This window comes from Dioscorea cayenensis, chromosome 17 (genome assembly GCF_009730915.1).
Source record: "Dioscorea cayenensis subsp. rotundata cultivar TDr96_F1 chromosome 17, TDr96_F1_v2_PseudoChromosome.rev07_lg8_w22 25.fasta, whole genome shotgun sequence".
Classification (NCBI taxonomy): Eukaryota; Viridiplantae; Streptophyta; class Magnoliopsida; order Dioscoreales; family Dioscoreaceae; genus Dioscorea; species Dioscorea cayenensis.
Genome location: NC_052487.1, coordinates 15,579,257 through 15,605,512, shown reverse-complemented (window position 1 = coordinate 15,605,512; position 26,256 = coordinate 15,579,257). Strand labels below are relative to the sequence as shown.

The 26,256-nt window shown below is 35.9% G+C and overlaps 1 protein-coding gene across 1 annotated transcript; it reads left to right on the top strand.

The window, feature by feature from the left end:
* The first annotated feature begins 2,742 nt into the window (after positions 1 to 2,742).
* On the top strand, positions 2,743 to 3,517 carry LOC120281154 (protein DEFECTIVE IN MERISTEM SILENCING 3-like). The gene is made up of 3 exons (XM_039288058.1): positions 2,743 to 2,903; positions 3,094 to 3,415; positions 3,500 to 3,517. Exons 1-3 carry the CDS (start codon positions 2,743 to 2,745, stop codon positions 3,515 to 3,517), a joined length of 501 nt encoding a protein of 166 aa, XP_039143992.1.
* The last annotated feature ends 22,739 nt before the right edge of the window (positions 3,518 to 26,256 follow it).

Here is a 26,256-nt window from a genome sequence, read left to right as displayed (position 1 = left end):
GCTTGCGCGGGTACATGTTAGGCGTCGATGATAAACCTCTCCAAAATGACCATCATCTCGTATCCAATGGAGGAGGCGCACATTAGGCATAGGAACAAAGCGGAGGGACCGAAAACAGTGGATGGGGAGAACAATGTCAAATGACGTAGTTAACATATCGTGAGAAACTGAGTTAGAAAAAAATGATTGAGACTCAAAAAAACGTGATATCCATAGACACATAGTACTTCCGACTAGTAGGATGAAACAACTCGTATCCACGCTGGAGTGGAATAACCAACAAAGACACATTTACAGCGCGCTGGCGAACTTGTCCAAACCAGGGAGTTAAATTTGAACAAAACCAACACAACCTGAAAACTCGAGGGATAAGTGAAACAACTCGGTATTAGGTAGAAGACGACGAGGAATCTCTCCCCTAGGGTGCGATAGGCATCGATTAATAAGATAGACCGCAGCTAAGATAGCATCGCACTACAAATACGAGAGGAACATTACGCCTACTAAGAGAGTGCGCACAACATCCAAGATGTGACGATGCTTTCTTTCAGTAACTCCATTTTGTTGAGAGGTGTGTGAACAGGTGGTTTGATGAATAATCCCAAAGGACGCACATAAAGAATTTACAGCAGAAAAGACAAATTCTAAAGCATTATTAGTGCGAAGACATTTGAGAACAGTGGAAAATTGATTTTTTATTTCCAAAATAATTTTTTGAAGGACATCAGAAATAGACTGACGGTCTTTTAACAAATATACCCAAGACACCCGAGAAAAATCATCAACAAACACAACATATTAATGATAACCAGAAATAGACGCGATCATAGAAGGTCCCCAAACATCACAATGAACTAAATCAAATAACGACCGACTAGACACTAGAGTAGAATGCTTAAAGGTAGCACGATGATGTTTACCCAACTGACACGACTCACATTAAAACAACTCGACCCGAATCCAAGGCAAAGTTTGCTGAAGACGACTAAGAGACGGGTGACCTAATCTACAGTGCCATATGAGTGATGACTCGGAGTCAGACAGATGCTGCTAAACCATAAGGAATATCATCACGCACCAACGTATACACGCTGTCACCACGATTATGCCCCAAACCAATTCTTTTCCCTGTCTGCAGATCCTGAAAAATACAGTGAAAAGGGAAAAATGTTACACTTCAATTCAAATGTTTGGTGATCGCAGAAATAGATAGCAAGTTGACAGGAAATTCAGGTACGTAAAAACATCATTTAGTCTAAGCTGAGAGGAAGCCTGCACAACTCTCTCTCCGGACACTAAGCACAATCGTCCATCGGCAATTGCCACAGAACGAAAAATAGACGGAGAAAAATTTTGAAAAAGATTTTTGTACTGGCTATGTGAGAAGAGGCCCCAGTAGTCAATAATCCGAGAACGCCCTCGAAGCAAGAAAGGCATTACCTAAGGAAACAGGAAGAAGAGACGTGGTGTGAGACGCGTGCTACTGTAGGCTAGCTGGAACCGTGCAAAAGTCGCCTTTGAGAGATAGTGACAAAACTGTTCCGCACTCAGAAGTGGATAGCCCGATCGACCACCTTGTACTAGCATTGGCCACTCGCCGGGCTACTATGCTTATCCCAACAGCGATCTCGGTGTGCCACAGGCGTCGACGGAAGGTGCACACAAAACCTATTCCGAGAATCACCACGGCCAGCCTCGACCACCATGAGAGGAGCCTTTACCACCACGCCCACGAGAAACTAGCAAAAGCGGACTAATTAGGAGGACACAGCGTGATGGAGATGTGGATGTAGAAGGCAGAGCCAAAAGCACGCTAGCATAAACATGACAGAAGATCGTGCATTTGCTCGTAACTCAAAAATAGAGCCCTTCACCTAGTTTTTGCATCTCAAGAGGGAGCATGGAAAGATGTCGATGATTGCAACTTCATTCTGATAACGACGAAGGTGGCCATATCAAGAACTAATGGTTGATAAATATATAGCTCATCCAGCAAAGCACGGATGTGAGTGAAGAGCGAGAGCGGATGCGATCACCTTGACGGGTCAGTAGCAGTTGCTCATACAACTCAAAAACACGAGATATTATTTTTCATTTCCATATGTCAATCTACACATCTCCCAAATTGCCTCTGCGAGTAGTCAACATCACCACACTTGAGTAATATCCGCTCCATACTACCGGTCAACCATGAGCGCACTACAGCATCCTCGAGCAAGCTCAATCGACGATACTTGGCATCTTTCAAGTCCGGCGGATCTGCTGTGAGGTACGATGATTTCTTATGAGCCATAAAGACCTGCTCAAAAATCTGTGCCCAAAAAACATAGTTCCTCCCATCCAACTTTTGCGAGGTACAATGGAGATTCTTAACTAAAGAATCATGAGATCGAAGACATGACGATGACAAGACAAATCCTTTCAAAGAACAAGACAAAGGTACCACTCGGTGAGGGTCGAGGAACATCACAGTGCCCATAGATCAATCGAGAACGGCAAGAGATGAACGGCAGTCAGCGGTAGAGGTGGCGGCGGTGGGTAGAAGGCTAGGATTTGGAGTGGCGGTGGCGACTGACTAGGGTTTAACCCGAGCCTACGTACCATGTGAAGATAGGAGAAATAATTTTGTATATCTCTATTAGTAAAGGAGTACAAGGATATATATAGAGAAATATTAGGGTTTTGTGGTATGGGCCCAATATAGCCCATTAACTAAATATAAACTATAACATAATTCTAACCATGCTGGCGGTTGTTTGCAAGACCCTTGAAGATGTGAAGGCCCTTGAAAAGTATGCCAAGGAAGGTATGATTGACAAGAATGCTGGCCTTCATGGTCTAGGATCATCAATTGGAAAACTCCTTGATGGAAGTTTCCATGCTATCAGTCTTGAAAATTTAAAGTCAAAATTTTTTCCATTACTTGTCTTCCTTGAATATTCTATATAGCAAATGATTATTTCTTACAACTTTCAGAGTACCGAAAGTATGGTTGGCATAAATATTGCATGTGTATAAATTGATATTCTTTACATGTTTGATTACCTAAAATTTATTGCCTCCACACATCATAATTTTCTTCGAATTTTGCAGAGCATATCGTGGCAAATTTTGGGTTAATGATCCACAAAAGAGACTTGATTTGCTGAAGCCAAGATTACCAGATGGCAAATACCCACTAGGCTTTCTAGGTTTTGCTGTGAACATGATTGACTTAGATCATAATTACTTAATTTACCATACAGTCAAAGGCCATGGTCTAAGGGAAATCTTATTTTATAGCATGTTTGCCCGCTTACAAGTATATAGAAGCCGGGTTAAGATGGAGCTTGCAATACCATGCATTAGTGAGGGTGCTATTTCTTTAGATGGCGTTATGATTAAAGCCAATGGTCTTTATTTATCTTTGGGGCAGGTAAACCACATACCATTAAAATGTTAACAATTCTCTTATAACAAAATTTTTTGTTTGTTATTGTTTTCATAGCATTTTATCCAGGTAAACTACATGCAATGATTTTTAAATTTATAAGTTAAAAATTTAAAGTCACATACCCATAGTACTGGATGGTGCCTAGTTATAGTCATTGTGTATTGGGTTGTGTGCTATATAAGCTTTATGGACTAGTTTCCAACACTAGAGAATACTCTTGATTATGTACTAAAGACAAAACTTATTAGATAATTCTTCATGGTTCTTGATTTTGATTATTTGATGCAAAGAGGGAGCCCTAATAGAAACTCATTTCTCTTGCACCAAATATAGACTTGAGGTTTTTTTTTAAAATGAAATTTAAAATATAAATCCAATTGGAAAATTGCAATAGTGTCCTTAACTTTTCTTTGGAAATGTGCTTGCAACAATCTTATTTGGGATAGCAATAAGAAGGAAAAAAACGTTCATATCACATTGTAGCATTAATAAAAGAATGCTAAACAAGAAGGAATTGTTTTGATGCCATTTTTAGCTGATTCTTAAGCATATACAACATTTTTGTAGGTTACTTGGTCATCAAACTTCTATCAATTAACTTTGTTTACTGCACTGTTATTTTCGTTATATTTAATCTTTTGAGCATACATGTATGCATTCATGATTGCACAAACATAACATTGTTGCTTGGATATAGATATAGAAATAATTGTATTGATTGCATGAATACACTATATTTTGTCATTATTTTTGTTATCTGTTTCATTTACACTCATTTTTGAACATTTAACTTTTTTGGTGTTGGAAAATGATTTTTGTGAAAGATTTGGTGTCCATTATGACAATCACTTGTCTTACAGTTATTAACATTTAAAAAGTAATAAAAATTTTTTTATTAATTTTTAAATGATTATTAATATCTATTGGTGGACGTGATTCCAGCAAAGATGACATTGTCAGAGCTTTCCAACAACCTTTTGGTAGACCAACACCACCAATGGAGATACTTGAGACTCAAGACCAAATAATTCTTTTGCAGTGGAAAAAGGAGTGGCTTCATGAAGATATTTTAAGAGAAGAGACTTTATTAAAGAAGGTGAAAGGCATGCACCACACCAAGCAAGAAGAGTATGAGAAGATACTGAATGACACACACCAGGATATTTTAAAGGTACTGCTAAAATGAATGCTTTCCTATAGAGCTTGATCGATATCTACAAATTGTGATAGTCAATTCAATTTACAGAGTTCTATAGAGCTTGATATCCACCAATTTCATAGCAAACCAGATTTAATATTACTAAGTATATCTCATTGCATTTAATCTGCTGATTATATCTTAAAAGTACCCAGTTGATTTTTATTAGTCGGAAGTATTCATGTTAAATATTCATATGATGTGACTTATGTTGATGGTGATATGAACCTGTAAAAATGCTTTTTAATCAGTCTTTAAATTTCAATTATCGTGATGCCTTCAGTTATCATGAAATAATAATAGGAACAAAAATAATAATTAGATTAAACCTGAACTAAACTAATATCAACCCTTAGTTTAAAATGGTTTAATTTTAGTTGAGTTTTGAAGGAAGTTGCACTATGGAAAGGTGTGTGTGGCTCTAATGATGATCTTCCTGTGAATGGCGTAATAACTCTTCAAGAAATATTGGCACTCTTTGTTGAATGCTCTTGCCAACTTGGTCTGCACCATCAAGTTTGGAGGAGTATCCTTATTTGAGTGAGCAATATACATTCGGTCTATATTAATTGTTTAGATGAAAATTTTTCATTGTTAGTATTGTGTAAGAAACAGAAGAATATAAGTGTGATAATTCAGGGTTATATGGTTTAGTACTTTAACCCAGATTTTTGATTTAACAAATTAATAAAGGTAGGGTGAGATTTTTGGTACATTTATTGTCATTTGTGGTGCATGACCACTTCATAAACTTAGAAGTATAGATCTGATGTTGTGAGTTTACTAGAGCAATCACACCCATGTTTTGCAAGCAATCACACCTATATATAGTGTAAAGAGATTTACGCATTGAAGGAAAAGGCAATCACTCCTCAAAATTAAAAATAAATTTTAAATAAAATTGTATTATTCATAGACCCTTTAATTGATCTCTAAAGAAAGATCTATCCTTCACAGAAAGTAAAGACCTTATCTTATTGAAGTTCGAATTCAAATAAACATGATAAATAAGATAGTGCTTTCTATACTAGAACATCTAGGTTCCTCGCCTTATTAATGAACTCAAGAATAGAATCCAAAACAAATCCACCAAAATTTGTCACACTTTGATGGCTAAAATTTGAAAATTACCAAACTTCTAATTGACACTTTTATTAATAAAGGTTACTCTTAGAAAACTTTTTAACTCAAATTGCACCAAATACTAATTATTATAATCACAGTGGTATATATTTTGCATCGTTCCCTCTAGCTTGATAAAGCGACTTTGTCAAATTAAAAAGAAGCTACCTCTTGAAAAAGATAAATTGTTGAAACTTTGTTAAAAGAAAATCTAAAGGTGATATCAACCATGGTTTAGACTTTTAATCTAATCCAAATACTTTGATATTCATTTTGATAAAAGACTAGTGAGGTGCAAACTTTGTTATCATTTTGTTAAAAAGAAAATCTAGAAGTTGTTAATAGATAGCCCAAACAAGTAAAACTCCAAATAATATTGAGTTCAGAATTTGAAGATATATGTGAGTTCAGCACCATGCGCCTACGTGAGTTCAGAATTTTTAAGCTATTTTCCGAATCCAAACCCTGAAATTTGCACCCCCCTGCGCCTGCGCGTAAGAGAGCATAACCACTAAAATAAAGTTAAAGGATAATGAATAGTATTATATATAAAGTGGATGAAGTTCTTGTAGCTAAGCAATGTGGTACTAAACTTTTTAGTGGGAATGTTTTGAAAACAAATATGGGCCTAAAGTATATGGGCCCCTCTACACACTCTCTCTTTCTTAAGTTAGTGCATAAGCGTTCATCATACCTTGTTACGTAAAGTTCAAAATTAAGCTTGAATAGTTCTTTGGCAAAAATGTCAACAAATTATTGTGTTTTAGGAACAAATGGCAAACAACTAACTCCTCCTTTTAACTTTTCTTTTGTGAAATGCCCGAGTCAATTTGAACATGCTTAGCGCAATCATGTTGCACTAGATTATGAGCTGTATTGATAATAGCCTTTGTCACAATATAACTTCATTAGAATAGTTGTTGGGATGCTAAATTTATCGAGAATCCATTCTAACTATAACAACTCACAAACAGTGCCATGGTTTGATGCTTTGCTTGACTACTACCTCATGCTACTACATTTGTTTCTTACTCCTTGTGTGATAAGAGTTTACCCCTATACAAATGTACGATAATCAGATGTCAACCTTCTATCAATAATGTGAGCTAGTGCGGTGAACATCGCTTCTATCGAGTAATTAAGCTAGCCCAATTAGCATTTGTATAGGATTTCTACAATTCTTTGCTCACTTTTTCTTAAGAAAAGAGTCCTTCCTAGAGTACTTTTAAAGCTATCTCAAAATTTGATATACTAATTCAAGATGATCTTTATAAGGAGATTCATAAATTGCTCATAACACTCATTGCAAAGTTTATATTTAGTCTAATATAAGATAGTTAAATTATATTACCCACAAATTTTTGGTATCTATCCTTGTCAATTGGTGTTCCATCTATAACATCTTCTCCATGGGGGTATTTGGAGGATGGGGGTCCACTCATATCGAGTTTAGTTAAGAAGGTCCAAGGCGTACTTCCCTTTTTAGAGATAATCAACGCAATCTTTGAATAAGCTTGTTCCATTCCTAAGAAATATCTCTCAATGTTCCCAAGTATTTCATATTAAAAGTGCTAAATTTCTCTTGAGCTACTTCATTCTTGTCATCCCTAATAAGAATGGTATCATCTACATATATTATTAAGGCGAAACATTGCCTTCGTTGGTTCTTTAATAAACATGATATAACAAATTTGAGCGAACATATCCTTGATTTTTAACGGGTGAGTGAACTTATCAAACCAACTCTTTGGGCTGCTTGAGCTTATATAATGACTTTTTTAACTTGGAAACCTTAGATTCAAATTTTTCATTAAAACCTAGTGGTAATTCCATGTAGACTTCTTTCTCCAAATTAATCACAATTCAAGAAAAGCATTCTTTATATCTAATTGATGAAGCGGTCAATCGGGGTTGACAACAATTGATAATAGTACTCTTATAGTATTTAGAGTTGCTATTGAAGTGAAAGCAAAGAAAGCAAGCGATAAGTTTTTTTTATGAAACAAAATGAGACATGGGATGTTTAGTTCATGACTAGATATACACCCTTTGAGAAGCAATGAGAATATCAGCGTCATTAAAGGACTCAATGGAAGATTCATGGAATTTTCACCCTAGAAGTCTAGATGACTTTATACTCTTTCCATGGTTTAGATCAATGGCTTTGAAGAGGGTGCCTCTATCCTTTGATTTATAATTCCTCCGCAAGTAGGTTTGCAACATAATACCTGTAATGTTCTTGTCATCCTAGGCAAGTTGTTGGCTTGATTTAAATAATTCTTTGATTTGAATGGTATTGGTAGTGCTAGTAGATTGTGGTTTAGATGTTTCAGAGGCCGAGGTAGAATCCTTCATTCTCTAAAGTCTTTCTTCTGGTCTACATTGCTAGTTTATAATCCATGGCTGATTTTTATTTTCAACCTGCCGTGATACCATGATGGTTTGAAAGCGAAACAATAATTCTTTTACATTAATTTAGTCTAAAGAATACAAAGGAAATATATATAGACCTTCATGATTTAAGGACAAAAAAAAGCAAACAAACTAAATGCTAATAATATCCACAATTAGCTAGCTAATAGTAGATCCCTAATGTGTAGGAATTCTGATATCTTTAACAAGAAGAGTGTGTTTTGAAGCTTTACAAGAAAGCGCTAAATCTATAATTTTATGGGTAAAGTAAAATACTTGAAATATAGAGTTTGTTTGGTTCTATTTTTGTTTTTATATTTTTAGGACAGCTTTATAAAACTAAAGTTTAGAATAAATTTTTTGAATTAAAAAAAAAAACCCTATATGGGTTAAGGTATTTTGAAAACAGATGAAAAAAAAGGAATAGTATTTGAAAAAGGTTTTAAAAACAAACAATACAAAAACTTGTTTGATTTAGTTGTTTTATGTAGTTAATATTGCTGCAAGGTTTTACAATAATTGAATTATCATACTACTTTAATGAACTAATATGATAAGATTATTTGTAAAAAATGAACAAAAATGAATATAAATAGAATTTAAGATCACATTATATTATACTCAAGCATAAGTTCAATGTTCATAATTACTATAATGTAGCCAAATCAAATTTGTAATATAATTAAGATGTCTTGCCATTTTAGCTATACTTTAATTAGATAGTCTCAACAAGTTTTCCACATCATAACTTGAGTATCAAGAGTCCTCCACATTTGCATGCCTAGTCGAATCATCTACTTCTTCAAGATTCATCTTCTCTCATTCTCCTAACTACATGTCATGTGGCCAATTTCATATGTAATTATGAATAGCGCAACATGCTATTACTATAAGATGTTGATTTCAAGGCTTGCATAGAGGCATTAATTTTAGAATTGGAAATCAAGTTTTTAACACACCAGCCTTAAAGAAGAATGTCTAAAATTAAAGAACTTTTTTGGGCTTTATAGTTGGAATTCAGATTGCGCTTTTAATGGCAAGCCTAGCTCCAAAGGCAAGAAGCAAGATACAACATTAAAAGAGAGATAGGAAAAGAGAAATCATAGATGGTATTAGGATTGGTATTTTTTTCATCTTTAATTGTTTATATTTCTATATATTTCAAAATTCTTAAAAATTGAAAAATGAAGGAGGTTATTTGTCACGCCCCGAACCTAACTGGGCACGTGGCAACCGCCACGACGACAAGAAGTGGGTCCCACAACGGCCCCATCTTCAGGTCCCCGTAAGGCTCAATATAAACATGTTATCACAATTACATAGCTGGAAGACAACATAATAATAATAAGATCACAATAGGATTCCCTGATACTAGGGACCCTAAACACAAGTAGCATCAACACCAGTACAAACCAGGGTTTCAGATACAACCAGAAAATACAAATACATGAACAACATATAAAGGTCAAGTCTAGTGGATCCATAAAGTTTACATGCATACTATAACTAACCTAAACAAGGAGAACAGACAAATTACTCTACTGCTACACAACACAACTCTGTCCAACGTCGCAGTATGAAAAGATAGAAGAAAAGGGAGTGGTGAGTAACAGATGTTACCCAGTGAGTGGTATCAGCATATATGTAATAGAGTGATAAAGTATTTCAAATAGTAAATCCACACGAATATTAACATATAAAATCAATTCCAAGTATTCAACATATTAACAAATAACACAAGGTTCATCAAAAGCAAATAACATTTTAAAACACAATGAACATAGCTCCAAAATACATGCTGGCCTAAAACAATTCCCACGCTAATCATGGCCGCGACTAGCTATGGGACCACCAAGGAGTTTTTAAAACTTTTTAAAAATTTAAAAGAGTTGCCTTTCCTTAGTGTTGGCCACTGAGATCCCCGTGTAGTGACCCCGGGTTTCTCACATAAAAGAACACCATGTCAATAGCTCTGTGCACCTCTTGACCAGGGTAAACCAGGGTTAACCACGCCACCTCCCATCAGGCCGGACCGTGGAACCCACACTGTAGTATCAGACTAAAGTCTGCCGTCACCATCAAAACTGAATGGCACAATATAATTCTTTCCAATTTCCAATTCAAAGAATCCATCATACAATGTTTAAACCAGGAAATGTACATCAAACCATGTTCCATTTGCATATAAATACGGAAATATACATCAAACCATATTCCATTTGCATATAAATACGGGAATGCAAGTAAACATGTTTCTTTCAAAATAAATAGGTATAAGCATTCTAGGTTTAACCATTTCAAGTAAATTCGTACTCAAAATATATATCAAGGAAACCAATTTATCATCAAATTTATGTGATAAAACACATGAAGAAATACTTTAGTACTCTTATTAAATCTATGCAATTATAAATTTAACCACTCACAGAATCAGTCGTCTCGTCCTGAGACGCGCTCACTGTTCGGCGAGTTCTTTCCCATTAGAGGATGCTTCGCCACCTAAATACAAGTAGGGAATCCAAATTCTAATGAACATAAGAATGATAGCCAAAAGAAAATGCATGAAAATACAATTATACATGTCTAATATGAAACCTTAGGGTTTTAGGGTAAGACAACGTCATTTTGGATCCAAACGACATCATAATGGAGTAAACCTAGTTACAATGAGTTCAGGGTAAGGAGAGCTTCAATGTGGACCAAAGAAATACCAGAAAAGACTCAAAATTTTCGGTGCCACAGTAATTTCGATGTTGCTACAGTAACCCGAACCTTATACTATGGTTTTCTCCCAATTTACAACACTAAATCAAAAACATTTCTTCAACAACATTCTCATACATGAATCATAAATCATTGACTTCAATTTGAGCCTATAAATCACCAAATCCATGGAGAATTCAAAGTTTTTATACATTTCTAAAAACAAGGAAATATGGGAGAAATACAAAATAAAAGCATTGCATCTAAGGCTTACCAGATTCAGGAGTGAGGGAGGAAGAATTTTGGTATTTGAGTTCGCTGGAAATTCTCCCCGGAAAAAAAATTTCTAAGGTTAGGGTCGGTTGAACAAGAAACAAGGAGAAAGAAATGAAGGAGAAGAAGCGAGGTTGGTTTCTCTCATTCATTTATTTTTTTTTAAATATATATAGGAAATGATCTAATTGCCCTCATAATAGGAAAAATCATAGAAAATAGATCCAAATGACAGAATTGCCCCCGATTTTTCACATAAAAGCTACTATGCAAACATGCAAAATGCCACTACTGCTAAATGACTATTTTTCCCCTAATGCAAGCATAAAAATCTAAATAGGCCCGAGGTCTAAATCAGGACATGGTACAACATTATTCTCAACTTTTCTCATTGTTTTTAAAAACAAAAATTTAGAAAACATTTAAAAGTTGTTCTCATTTTTAATTTTTAAAATCACTTTTTTGTTTTTGATTTTTAAAACAATTTAAAAAAACACACATTATCAAACAAGTTTTTAATTTTTTTTTGTTTTAAAAAAGCCAATGAATTTATAAAGCCCTTTTTAAAAAAGCACACATCATAGGCTGATGCACGAGTTGTTTTAAAAAAACCCTTTTTCATTTTTATTTTTATTTTAATTTTTATATTGAATAGAAAAACTAATGAGCTCAATCCTTACATTTTATAGAAGATCTCAAAACCCAAATCAAATGTGTTTTATATAAATGATTAATAAAAAAAATAGCTTAATTAGACTTATAGAAAAACATTTACATAAAAATGGAAGAAAAAAAATTACAAAATATCACATTTTGAAAAATAAAATGGATTTTGTTTTAAAACATAATGCTTCCCTAACCAATTGTGCATCTGCCTATGTGTAAACTATTGTGCCATGTCACTTCATGATAACATTTACCATGCTCATCTGTTGAAAAAAATGAAAATGCGTACAATTTGATCTTTCATTGAAATTTGGATTTTTTTTTATCTTCACTTCTCTTGTAATATCATTGACAATAACCTAATGCTCATGGAGATCTTTTCTAATAATTAACAACTATCAGCTTTTGAGTAGATTTGTAAAACTTGATAAGGTCTATTGATGCTTATTTTTTAATTATAATAATTGCGAGTTGTGGACTTCCATCTTTTTTGGCATCTCTTTACCATTAGTCACTAATATGAACAATTATAATATTCTATGCTGTCAGTATATGCTGATGGGATATTGCAACAGGCTTAATTTTTGTCAATATAAACCTATAGCGTCGAGGGATAATTTGACAAAAATTTTACTGTTGCAATAGGGTTTATGGTCGTCACTATAGCATGAAAAATGCTATAGTGACAGAAACTGAGGTTTTAGTGACGGATTTTTTACTGTCACTATATAACAATTTTTTTGTAGTGTAGTCACAACTTGGTGTACTTGTAGTACTAAATTTGCAAAGTAAGCAATAAAATTATCCATCTATTTGTCCAATCTTAGCAAAACTTCTACTAGTTGAAGATTAGTTAGCTTTTCTCTATGTGATTGTCCTATGACTAAACATTGCATGGATTAGCTCTGATATAACCGGGTCACATTTTAACGCAAATAAACTTGATAAGAAAGATTGAATATATCTAAAATTGAAATTATTTAGATGGCTCGATTTATTGAAAAACTCCACATAGAATATAATGTAAAACAAATTCAATAGATTTGGCACACTGACCACATACCAAAATCTGAAATTCATGAAATACAACCCTAAAATAACTTTTGAACTTTAAATATGCCAAATAATGGTATCAATTCTAATCAACATCATTCTACAATGAGATCCTTCTTCTTTTCCCATAAACTAATATCTTAATTTGTTTTCTTATGGAAATATTTTATGAGAAAATCTTGCTAGATGTTGATTAGGGATTGCAAATTGGACAACAAATTGGGTCTTTATTAACTGCATACCTGAATGTTAAAATTGTGGTCTTTTGGTATAAAAAAATCAAATTCCAGTTAAATGATTTGCAAAAGACTCCATTAAATGGTTAGTAATGCAACCTCAAATCAAATGTCTTGTAGAAGTTCAATAAAGGATGGGATTTAGGAGATTCAGAAATATAAAGCATGATAAGAGAGTTTGATAAATAGACAAATGCATTATTTTCATAGACCTGCTTTATCACACTAACATGCTACCAGAAGTTGAATTAAATTCTATACCTTTGAATGATGTGGCTAGCCTTTTATATGGAGGAGTGATAGAATAGTGTAAATGAAATAATCTTTTCTTTTTATTTTGGACTTATAAGATTGTGAAATTATAGAAGGAATGATCGATTTTTCTTATTCTTGACTTTGATAAATATGAAATGATAAATGAATGATCTTTTTTCTTATTAAAAGTCCATGAATATGAAATGAAAAAAAGAGTTATATTTCTTTTCATTCTAGAGATCAATTAATATGAAATTATAAAAGGAATGATCTTTATACTATTCTAGACCAATGTAAATATGAAATCACAAAAGGAATGATCTCTCTTCTTATTGTTGATACCCATAATGTGAATAACAACTATTACCGTGATCTTCTTAATTAAAAATCTTTATTTTAATTCCACATGAACTAAATTTCTTAATATGAGTTGTTTCCTCTATTCTATTGTCTTCATAACTTCAGTATCAATGCTAAAATGAAGTTGTTCCATGTCGTCCCATAGATGTGGAGAAAGCCAAACACGTGATGTTTGCTAAGGGCATCGACAAGTTTATTGAGGGCATGTTTTATATGGACAAGAACTTCTTTTATAAAAGTTCTTCAATTTGAAAGTGTATGGCTTGACTTATGAAAGTAGAAACTAAAAAAAAAAATAGTGTTATTTTCATTTTGAGTAACAATCATCTTAGTGATTCTCGAAAAAGTGCTTTTGGAAGTTAAAAAAAAAACATTTAGATCTAATATTTTTGGATCAAAAGTGCCCCTTAGAATTTTTGGACACAAAGAAATGATTCTATAAAAATCCTTCACTATGCAAAATCTCCTTATCATGAAAAGCACTTTACAAGTGGCACTTCTAGAAAAACTTTACAAAAAGCACGTGTTCCAAATGCTAATTTAAATGGTTTAGAGTACTCGATTTGTGCTTTCAAGAGAATGTACTTATGAAGGAAAGCAATCCAATAAGCATATATTGCACTAAGGTGCTGCACATTAATGCTCTTGAGTGCTTCATATTAAATTCTTTAGGCAATAAGTAATGGTGCACATGATGGTCTTTCCAACTCCAAATCCACGGGGATCCGCTTACGAGCACTGCAAAAAAATCCAAGAGATCTCTTCACCCCGCTAGTGATAGAGTAGAGGCAGGGAGAAATTGTGTGGGATCGGGGTGGTATTGCCCTAGCGTTGAGCATAAGAACACTCGGGCGAATGTGGTTAAGCCAAGGGAACATGCCTCTTCCGACCCGACCCCTGCGAGCATCAACCAAAGAGAAATTTTGGAAAAGCTTAAAAAATCCATCAATGATGTGGTGATGGAGGACAAAGACATGAAGGATCATGCTTATTTTAGGAAGACAAATTCTCTTTTCGCGAAATTTCTGGGCAAGGCCCCTCCTTTGGAGATTGTAAAGAATTCCCTGACGGAGTTGTGGAGAGGCAAGTGGCCATTTTTTGTTTCGGACATGTCAAATGGCTTCTATCTTATCTATTGTGAAAAATCAGAGATGGTGGAAGCTATGATGTGAGGAGGCCCATCGACGATCAGTGGTGTAGTCTTGCAACTGATGCCATGGAAGGGGCACTTTCAACCGACGTTTGAGAAGCTCCATTTAGTGACTGTGTGGGTTTAGTTACATCATCTGCCAATCGAGTATTGAAGTGACGAGGTGCTGGAGCTCATCGGTGGACAGTTTAGTCGACTGCTGAAACTTGACGACCAAATAGAGAAGTTAACCTGAACCAAATTTGCCTGAATCTGTGTCAAAACTGATCTCTCAAAGCCATTAAAGTGGGGCTTCTGGATAGGGAATGATAACAACCATTGTATGGTAGTTGTTTTCTATGAAATATTGCTAGTCTTTTACTATAAATGCGGGCTGGTCAGTCATGCAGAAGATGGATGCCTCTTGGATCCAGGCGAGACAGCGAGTGGAGAGGCTAGTGGTGTATCAATGGTTATGGATCACATGTAATTGGATGCTGGAGAAGATGATAACAGAGTTTAAGAGATGGAAAAGGAACCGGAAACTGGTAGTAACTATGGCCCATGACCTGGTGGTGCATCGCTGTCGAGGAACAGTGGATACTTCGTTTGACCAACAAAAGGCATAAGGAGAGCGAAGGGCGATTGATAAGTGTTTGAGTAGACATATTTTTCTATATGTTTTATATGCATTGGGCATCATTTGTATCATGGTTTATGTCTCATAAAGTGTATTTGGTGTTCTTTTGTGCAATTAGGTTGTGAACGCCTTGAAGGGAGAAAAGGAAGCAAAGATAGGCTATAAAGACACATTTTGGGAGTTCTTGTTCAATTCAAGGATCAAGACACAAGAGGTGCTTATGAACATGGAGGTGTGTGCTAACTTCCAAGAGGATTCAAGCCCATTTGCTAGTTGGAAGGGCACAAAGGCAATCACATCTCCGTGCTCCTACTCTTTGTGAAGAATGTGAGACCTTTCAAATGATGAGACGACGAAGAAAAGTCTTATAGCCTACCACATGGACGTGTGCCCGAACATGTGGCCTCAAGAGAAGAGTGTTTGAACCGTGTTTGTGAAGAGATTGTAGCTAAGTAATGTAGCAAAACATCGTAGCATTTTACTGCAGCAAAACACTTTTCATGCGACCGCTTGAAAATTCCACGTGACCGCATGGAAATTCCTACAGCTCACGCGGGCGTGTGAAGGTACATGGCAACCACGGTTTATGATTATAAATAGGCCATTTACCCTATTCTTTGGGGACTTTTGGCGAGCATTTAAAGGGAAAAGCGGCTAGGGTTTCTAGAGGAGGTCTTTGGCGAGATTGGCGGCTGTTCATCACCAACTTTGATCGATCTTTCTTCTATTAGAGCATCCAGGGGGCATTCGGCAACCTAGCTTCGGAGAAGGATTCTTCAAGATGTTGAGCGACTCATCAAAGCCATCATCACGAATTCGAGGGGGTTTTTCTCTATGGTTTACATTGCTATTCATTGTATTAATCTTTGTTTTATAACTTGCTCCATGGAGGCTAAACCTGAGTAGGTATTTGGGCATGTGAACCCTAGGATCTTATTTTTATATTGATTTGCTTTATGTTTTTTATTAAATCCGAGTTGATTAGAGTTTTAATCTTGTGTTTCCATAGCTTGCATGTTTTATTGATCATTGTGGTTGATTGTCTATGCATGAATTGTTACTTTGATGAGAGAGAGGTCTCCATTAGAGTTAGAACTCTAAGGTTAAAGAGGGTTGAGAGGGTGAGTCATGAGATAGTGGAGTGTGCCATTTCCCCTCCGATGAGTGTTCCTTATCTCCGTATACCCTAGAATTTATGCAACCATATGTGGTGTGAGGCGTGAGATTGAGAGATTTCTCTGCCAGGACTTTGTAGGGGATTAGGGATCTTTGCCTAGAAGTAGGGTTAGATCTATCTATAGAAATCGGTTTCACTCTTAAGTATCTCTAGAGCTTATTGCGGTCATATGGGGTGTGAGGTGTTGAGATTGAGCGATTTCTCCAACGAGACCTTGTAGGGGACTAGTACCGGTGGCTTGGAGGCAAGGGTTGGTTGTTCTTGTATTACCTCAACTCATTAAACTCGGTTTAAAAACATTTAGCAAGTCTTGAGCTTCATGTTAGATCCTAAGGGGAGTATTGCCTAGGTACCTCATCTTTATTGATTGAGATCTTCCTTACTTTTTATCCTTCCTTTGCTCGCTTATTAACATTCTTGCAATTAGTTCACTTCGTCACAACCATTTATTCCAATTAGATAACTAAGAATTGGTTACTTCTAATACTTCTGTTCCCTGTGGATTCGTCTACCCACTCACCAGGATATTTTATTACTTGACACTCCGTGCACTACGAGTATATACACGCAATTCATATGTGTCAGCGATGCGTGGGATTCACGTTTTGACACCTTGGGATTGTACCCCACACCATCACACTAATCCCCATCTAACCGTCGAAGACTTTTCGGGGAAGGAGGCTGAGTTTTGTGCCATAGGGATTTTTCAAGCGGTGACATGATGGAGTTATCGTTGGAGAATGGGAGAGCTGAGACATCAATTTTGAAGCATCCAACGGTTGGTGTTCCAATGCAAGCCGATGGTGCAAAAGGGGCATGTATCCAAGAAGATCTAGATGAGCTAGAGAGTAGGAAATCTTTGGAGAAGGGAAAAGGCATCTTGGTCCCACTTAGCTCTCTAAAAGATAATCTTGATGTCATTGTCTCAGCCTAGCAATTGAAGATTGTAACCACTTTCCATCCCGTCAAGGATGCAAAGGCAAAAGAGAGAGGAGAGCATCATAACCTTGTTGAGCGAATTTTTGGATGCTTTGCAGGACAACCCCGAGAACACAAGGAAACTAGAAACTCGGCGAGTTCAATAACCGGATGAAATCGAAAGAGGAGATGACATTATCTTAGTACTAGATGAAAGCTAGAGCTGCCACTTTGTGGCGGAAGGAAGTAGCCAAAGGCGGTGTCTTGAGCTAAAAAAGGAAAGAACAACCCGTATTAATTTGTGTTGTGTTTTGGTGTTTAATTTCCTTGTTTATTATGAAGAACATCGCAATGTATAATGTGATATGTTGGAATTCCAGGGGATTATTGAACCCAAGCACTCAAAACCAAATTTAGGAACTACTAAACAAGTACAAGCTACAAATCCACAGTGCCCTAGTGGGAACAAGGAGCCCAACGAGGAAAGATGCTTGCGCTTTTTGTCAAAGGATGTCAAAAAAACTTGGGATTGGGCTGGTATTCAGTATGAGGGCATGTCTGGCGGGCTCATGACATTCTGGAAGAAAGGATGTGCGTTTGTCACACCTTTTATCTTGACCAGGAACATTTTGCATTTGGTAATTTCCTCTGACTCCTTGAATGGATGGATTTTTTTGTTGTTTACAACCCCCCAGTGTGTGGAGAGAGCTATCCAAGCTCCCAATGCTTAAAAGCTTCCTCGAGTTAGTTATTGGAGATTTCAACACCATTAGATCCATGGAGGAACATAGGGGGAGTGAGCTTCAACAATTACGCATCTAAGTTCATCTATTTTTAATTACTTTATTTGTTTTAATAATTTATTTTTATTTGGTTTTTTGGTCTCTCCTTTCACTTGGTGTAACGGTCAGTCAGGGAGTGCCCACTTAGGCATATTTCTTGCTAAAATGGGTTGGTTGGATTTGTTTGAATTTTTTGCGCTTGAACATCTTCAATGCATTTATTCTGATCATGCTCTGTTTTCTCTTAAAACTCGGTTACGATTCATTCTAAAAAGAAAATTTTTGGCTAGACTATAAAGGTTGATATGATTCTGTGGTTAAGGCTTGGAATTTTTATCCTAATTCCTCCCTGCTTCATGTTTTCTCTCACCTAATTTCCCATACTAAACAACACAGCAATACCGAGAGAGCCTTTGGCCTTTCCTTTCTTGATATTGACATCCAGAACATGGAAAGAGACATTAGTTTCCTAGAAAACCTAGATAGCACTACCAACCCAGATTCCCTAGATGTTAAGTGTCTTAGAGACTTGAATATCTGGCATACTATGTTAAGCAAAATAGCATTTGCTAGGCTCAAAGAGCTCGCATGCTATGGCTTAAGCAGGGCGATTTAAACTCTAGATTCTTCCACAATATGTTTGTAATCACAAAAACAACATTTTCATTGTTAGTGACAATTTCGGCCTAACCTTTTCAGAGCAAACTGATATTTAGAATTGCTTCATTAGATTTTACCAGGAGCTGTGGAGTCCAAATTGTAGGTGGTCCTTCCCAGATCTGATCAAAAGCCTCTCTCCTGACCATAATTCCATTTGTGAAGAAGATAAAGCTTTCCTAACCAAACCTATGTCCTACAATAGATCCTAAATACTATCCAATCTATGACAAAGGGCAAAAGCCTAGAGCCAGATGGTTTAAATGTAAAATTCTATCTCTTCTCTGGGATATCATCAAAGAACCTCTTTTTAAAAGAAATATCTTTTTCCTGAATATTGCCCAACTTCCTAGTTCTTGGGGGAAAACGTTCATTGTCTTTATCCCAAAATCTGACAACCCTAAGTTTGTTTTGGATTTTAGGCCCATCTCATTATGCAATGTTTTCTACAAATTTATTCTAAACTTTTTAATGAAGCGAGTTTAAAATAAGTTATTCATAAAATTGTTGGGCAAGAGCAAGGTGTTTTTCTTAGCTAGAAACCCAGCTTTGATAACATTATAGAGGCTCAAGGGATTGTGCATTCTTTAGAATCGATGTTAAAAGCCCCCTAGAATGTTACTAAAAGGTTGATATAGTTAAGGCTTATGATATGGTTGAGCGGGATGATGTTCTTTACTACTCCACCTCATGAACTTCCCGACTTTTATGGATTTATTGGATCGGGGCATGCATGTCCGATGTGCTAGGTTTGGTGTTCTAGTTAATGGTCATGTCACTAGTCATTTTTCTAGTTTTAGATTGCTTAGACAAGGAGATCCCCTATCCCCTTATCTGTTCTTTCTTGTCTCATAGAACCATTCTGCCATGTTGAACCATGCCCTTAAGAAAAATTGGATTCCTGTCTTTGATGCTAGACAGAGTGTGAACTTTAACCATCTTATGTTCACTGATGACTTACTTATTGTTATCCTTGCGTCCCGGTCAGCTACTAAGGTCTGCAAGCTTTGCTTAGAAATTTATAAAGATCTTACTAGCCAAATGGCAAATATGAATAAATCTAATGTTTATTTTTCCCAAAGTTTGGGTTAATAGCAGAGTTTGTAAAAGCCATTATGGAAATTTTTGGAGATAAAAGATAGGTGTTTTTTCCCTTTAAGTACTTGGGCTGCATGATCGGTCCTAAGAGAATTAGCAAAAACTATTTTCAAACCCTTGTGAACCAAACTCAATCTTGAATAAAAGCTTGTACTCATAACCATATCTCGCTGCCTGGTATGGGAGTTGTGATAAATAGTATTCTGATGCCCATTGCTACTCACCATTTGCCTTGTGATGGTGTCCCTGATTCAATCCTTGACCAAATTTCTAAAAAATTTAGGAAGTTCCTTTGGGGTTGTGTGTGTGTGTGTGGGGGAATAGTAACCATAGAGGATTCCAAACAACGGGATGGAGCACTACTACACTTGAGGGGCTTAAAGGCTTAGACATCCCGAGAAATGCCAAAAACTTCTATAATTTCTAAAAAAATGTTTTTCATGGCTTTTAAACTGTGAGGGACAAAGCTCCGGACTCACATTTCCAATCTAAAAATATGGGGCTTTTCATTTCTAGAAGTTACTTCTACTAAAAAAATGTGCTGATTTTTATTGTTCTCTTTGGTTCTCTACTTCTACAATTAAATCAAATTGTTGGATCAAAGAGTGTAATTCCAACAACACTGTCTTTTTGAATGATCCTTGGTTTTTTGATATCCCAATTTCTTATAAACCTACTTTCCTCAACATGAACATCCATTTGGAAAAAAATTAAATGTGAATGATTGTGTAACTGAAAATGCAGTTAACTAAGAGGTTTGCACACTCTTATTTTGGGAAAATGTGGATTGGTCTCTCTTGAGAAATGCAAAGCATAAATAGAGAGTAATAACTATCTGGTTGTGGACTCCAAATGGGACCAAGTCTTCTTTAGTTAGCTCGATATATTATTGGTTTTCTGTGAGCCAACAGGGATATGATAACTGCTGGGATGGGTAGAAAACACTTTGAAGCTCATGAATATTCCCAGAGTCAAAGTCTTCTTATGGAGGATGCTTCATGGGAGGACCCCTACTTTTGGCTCACCATTGGGCCAGATAGGGAGTGCAGCTTTTGTGGATTGGAGCATGAAATAGATGAGCACCTTCTATGGAGATTCCAGAAGAGCAAGTTAAGATGGAGTGTCATTGGGAGTTTTGTAGGTATGGACTTAGAAGAGATAAATCATTTCACTCGGTGGAGAATGGCTTACTAGAAGTGGCAAACTAGATGTGGCAAAAAGTTCTTCAAGGTTGCTATGGCCTTAGGTGCCCTGAGTTGTTATGAAAAGCATGATGCAATCTGATTTTTAACCATAATGATCCAAACTATACTCAAAAATAGGCTTCCAAGCAATTGTTATGGTGGAAATTTTGTAAAGGGTGATGAAGCAAGATGTGGAAGCTTTTCCTATTTTTCCTTTTTAATTCATCACTCTCTTTATTCTTGATGCTGCTTGGATTGAGCCGAACATGTGTTGTAGAATGGGGTTTGTTTTAGTAAATGGGGATAACATAATTATACTAGTAGGTGGCAGGAATGGGCATACAAACTCAAGTATCCCAGCGAAGGTGTTTGCTCTGGAAAAAGCTACCGAAAGTCTTTGCGTGAGAGACAACTCTATCCTCAAAATATTGATACTGGCTGTGTAGGTTTGGTAGAATGGATGCAAACGGATGACCTAGTGGTGAATTGGCGGCATAAGGAACACATTTTTGTAAATTATGCAATTAGTGAGTCAATGCCGCAATGCACTAGTTAAATGCATTTTTCGAGGGATCTAAATGTGATGGTGAATACAATCACAAAAATTAGTGCTAAAGAACCCATAAATTTTGTTGTACCACAAAGGTCTTGAGTGCCAACTTGGCTCGTGGAGGCTGCATCAACCGATGATATGAAGTTTTAGAGTTTTTCTATTGTTCGAGGTTTCTTTCGGTTTTTACTAGCTTTGTTTTTGGCAAAAGCTCTCCTTTAACAAAAATAAATAAATAAGTAATAGAGCCAAGTATAGCAAAGAATAAATGATGGTAAAGAGTTTCACATCATATAAAGCTGTAGTTTAGTAGAGAAGTTGAAAGTTGATAAGTGCTTGAGTAGACATATTTTTCTATATGTTTTACACGCATTGAGCATCATTTTTACCATGGTTTATGTCTCATATAGTGTATTTGGTGTTCTTTTGTGCAATTTCATTTATGAATGCCTTAAAGGAAGAAAATGAAGAAAAAGATAGGCTATAAAGACACATTTTTGGGGAGTTCTTGTTCAATTAAAGGACCAAGACACAAGAGGAGTTCATGAATGTAAAGATGTGTGCCAACTTCTAAGGAGACTCAAGCCAATTTGCTAGTTGGAAGGGCACAAAGGAAATCACATTTTCATGTTCCTTCTCTTTATGAAGAATGCAAGACCTTTCAAATGATGAATCGACAAAGAAAAGTCTTATAGCCTACCACATGGACGTGTGCCTGACCATGGGGCCTCAAGAGAAGAGTGTTTGGACTGCAGTTGTGAAGAGACTGTAGCTAAGTACAGTAGTAAAACACTACAGCATTTTACTATAGTAGTGATGCAGCAAAATTACTATTCATGTGACCGCGTGGAAATTCCTTCATCTCACGCGGGCATGTGTAAAATCCACACGGGTGCATGAAGGCACGTGACAGCCGTGGTTTATGACTATAAATAACCCGTTTGCCCTATTCTTTGGAGACTTTTTGCGGGGCTTTTTGCGAGCATTCTAAGTGCAATGTGGCTAGGGTTCTAGAGGAGGTCTTCGGTAATATTAGGGTCTGTTCCTCACCAACTTTGATTGATCTTCTCTCCATCATAGCATCAAGGGGGCCTTCGGCAACCTAGCTTCAGAGAAGGATTCTTCAAGACGTTGAGCGACTCATCAAAGCCATCATCACGAATTCAAGGGGGTTTTTCTCTATGGTTTACATTGCTATTCATTGTATTAATCTTTATTTTATAACTTGCTCCATGGAGGGCTAAACCTTAGTAGGCATTTGGGCATGTGAACCCTAGGATCTTATTTTTTATATTGATTTGCTTTATGTTTTCTATTAAATCCGAGTTGATTTGAGTTTTAATCTTGTGTTTCCATGGCTTGCATGTTTTATTTATCCTTGTGGTTGATTGTCTATGCATGAATTGTTACTTTGATGAGAGAGAGGTCTCCATTAGAGTTAGAACTCCAAGGTTAAAGCGGGTTGAGAGGGTGAGTCATGAGATAGTGGAGTGTCCCCTTTCCTCTCCAATGAGTGTTCCTTATCTCCGTATTCCCTAGACTCTATGCAACCATATTTGGTGTGAGGCGTGCGATTGAGAGATTTCTTCGCCAGGACCTTGTAGGGGATTAGGGATCTTTGCCTAGAAGTAGGGTTAGATCTATCTTTATTAATCAGTTTCACTCTTAAGTATCCCTAGAGCTTATTGCTTTCATATGGGGTGTGAGGTGTTGAGATTGAGCGATTTCTCCACCTGGACCTTGTAGGGGACTAGTACCGGTGGCTTGGAGGCAAGGGCTGGTTGTTCTTGGATTACCTCGACTCATTAAACTTGGTTTAGAAGCATTTAGCATGTCTTGAGCTTCATATGTTAGATCCTAGGGGAACATTACCCGGATACCCTCATCTTTTATTGATTGAGATCTCTTCTACTTTCTATCTTGTCCTTTTGCTTGTTTATTAATATTCTTGCAATTAGTTCACTTCATCACAACCATTGATTTTCACTAGATAACTAAAAATTGGTTACTACTAATACTTTTTGTTCCTTGTGGATCTCGACTACCCACTCATCGGTGTATTTTATTACTTCGACACCCGTGCACTTGTGGTACAAAACACATAATTCAAATCGTGTCAAAACTTTTTGTGCTAAAAATAAATCCAACGCGTGTGATGATTCTATCACATTGAAGCAATAGTAGTTTGCCCAAGTCTCATAAGGTCAAGTTTGGTACAATTATGTAAAGTCAAACATGGTATAGTTGTAAGATATTGCTTGATTAGAAAGAATAATTCCAACTTCAAGTGTCCTAGAAAACCATGCTAGCATATCAAGCTAGTGATTGAAGACAATAGAATTGAAATTTTTTGTAAGTATGTAAAATCTAGCTAGTCTTTGAAAGTATAGAACCTTAGAAACTGTAGTTGGCCATAGTAATTCCCTTTTTTGCTTTAGTCATGGAGTTGTTTGGCTTCCTACCTTCAGAAAATATTATACAAGCTAAAAATATGTTCCTTAAACAAAGAAAGAAGACTGTTTTGTATTAGCATAGAGTTTTTCCATGTTAAGTTTGTGGAAATCTTAAAGATGTAGATGATTAGCAAAATCAACACAATAGATTAATATGCCATCAAATAGAGGATGACAAATTCACTGATAAAAGGTTATAGCACTTGTTCTATCCAAATTTTTTTATAAGGCTTATAATCCTAGCTAATGATATTTCATATGTGAATTATTTCTAATATAGAATGATATTTGCTGCTTGAAACTGAAGTTGTTGTGCCATGTCATCTACAATATAACAGATTTGTTCATGCTTGTATGGTTGATTTTTTGTAATACAGAATTCTAGTCATATCTAAATATTGTTGGAACATGCCAAAAAACTGGCCTTTTATTTAAAGAATGGATGTGATGTGTGATATTTCACAATTGCAGCATAGTCTATTTTCTATTTAATGTAGTGTTGAAAATATATTGTGTGCAGAAGGTAAGCATGTTCAAGGTTCTAATAGTTGAATTTGCACAGTTATACTGCCGAACTGGTTTATATACCAAGTATGTTAACAAACAAGCAACCATGAACATCAAATACAAAGTGAGATGATTACAATTAAACACATATTATTGCAAGAGAAAACAACATATGACATGATATAGCAGTTGAAATTTGTCTTGCCTTAGAAGTATCTAAGTTGCCATAGACAATGGATGTGGTGGGTGTTCTTGCTACATATGGAAGTGAAAGGACTGTGATCTTTGCAGGTTCTTCTCAACTATATAAAAACTAGTTCTATACTTCTGTCACCTTTTTTATTCTTATTTTTTTTGTTCTCCTATTTATTTAGGGTTTTACCTCGATACTTGGATTTGCAAAACATTTTGGTTGTTGTCTGCAAGAAGAGTTTAAGGTATAAATGTCTTTGAAAAGTATGAAAAGACGGCGTGATTGATAAGAACGCTAGTTTTCATGATCTTGGGCCATCAATTAGCAACCACCTTGATGGAATGTTTCAATCATTGATCAAATGAGTTATGTTTCTACAAGGGTGCCAGGTCAAATGTCATAGATATAGTTACTACTAAAAAGAAATAAGATAAAGTTATCATATCAAAGTTCAACTAATTTAGTTGACCAAATATTCGAACTTTATCGTGGCTTGATTGACTAAAATCTTAATTTATCCAAAACTATTTAGGCGTAATTAATTTAATATGATTAGTTCTCTCAATTAAAGTGGTGATCGTGTGGATACTGACGTAATTGAAATAAATTCACCCGACTTGTAAAGCATATGATTATCTTTGATTAGGCCAAGTAAGGGAATCATTACTAGATTATCTAATGATAATCATTTGAATTTAATGATATTGATGTAGATCTTATCATGTGATATACAATCAAGATGTCATGAACTCAGGAAGTCAATGTAGTGCTATAAGACCCTAAATAGGTGGATTTATAGGCTTTCTACACTATTCCTAAATATTGAAAATGGATGACTACTATAGGTTCTCCCATAACCTACCTAAACAAGAAAAATGGGTTGATTTCGCTTTTGCTATTGTGTTAGTGCTAAGTGCTAGAAAGTTCACATTTTCTATATCATTTACACTGCATTTAGCATGGAGTTTGACATGTTTAGCACCAAATTAGTCACTGAAATTTCATTCTTTTGTTCACCACGACCTTTATTTCGCTTTTAGGGAAAAACAAATCTGGGGCATTTTGAAGCAAAAGATGCCAAGTTGCTGACTCAGGACTTCACCACGGCTCACAACTCCCATGGTGACATTTCACCACGGGCGTTGTACAACCTTATCACTACCATTATCTAGCTGTGGTAGCGTGGAACCACTGGAAACAACATAGGAGACACAACGGCCGTTGTGGAAACCCATCACACCTGTGATCTAGCCACAC

Excerpts from the sequence above, each read along its gene's own strand:
- LOC120281154 (XM_039288058.1), top strand. The coding sequence starts at position 2,743 with ATGCTGGCGGTTGTTTGCAAGACCCTTGAAGATGTGAAGGCCCTTGAA. Across the intron at positions 2,904-3,093 it reads ATCAGTCTTGAAAATTTAAA|AGCATATCGTGGCAAATTTT; the intron begins GTCAAAATTTTT and ends CGAATTTTGCAG.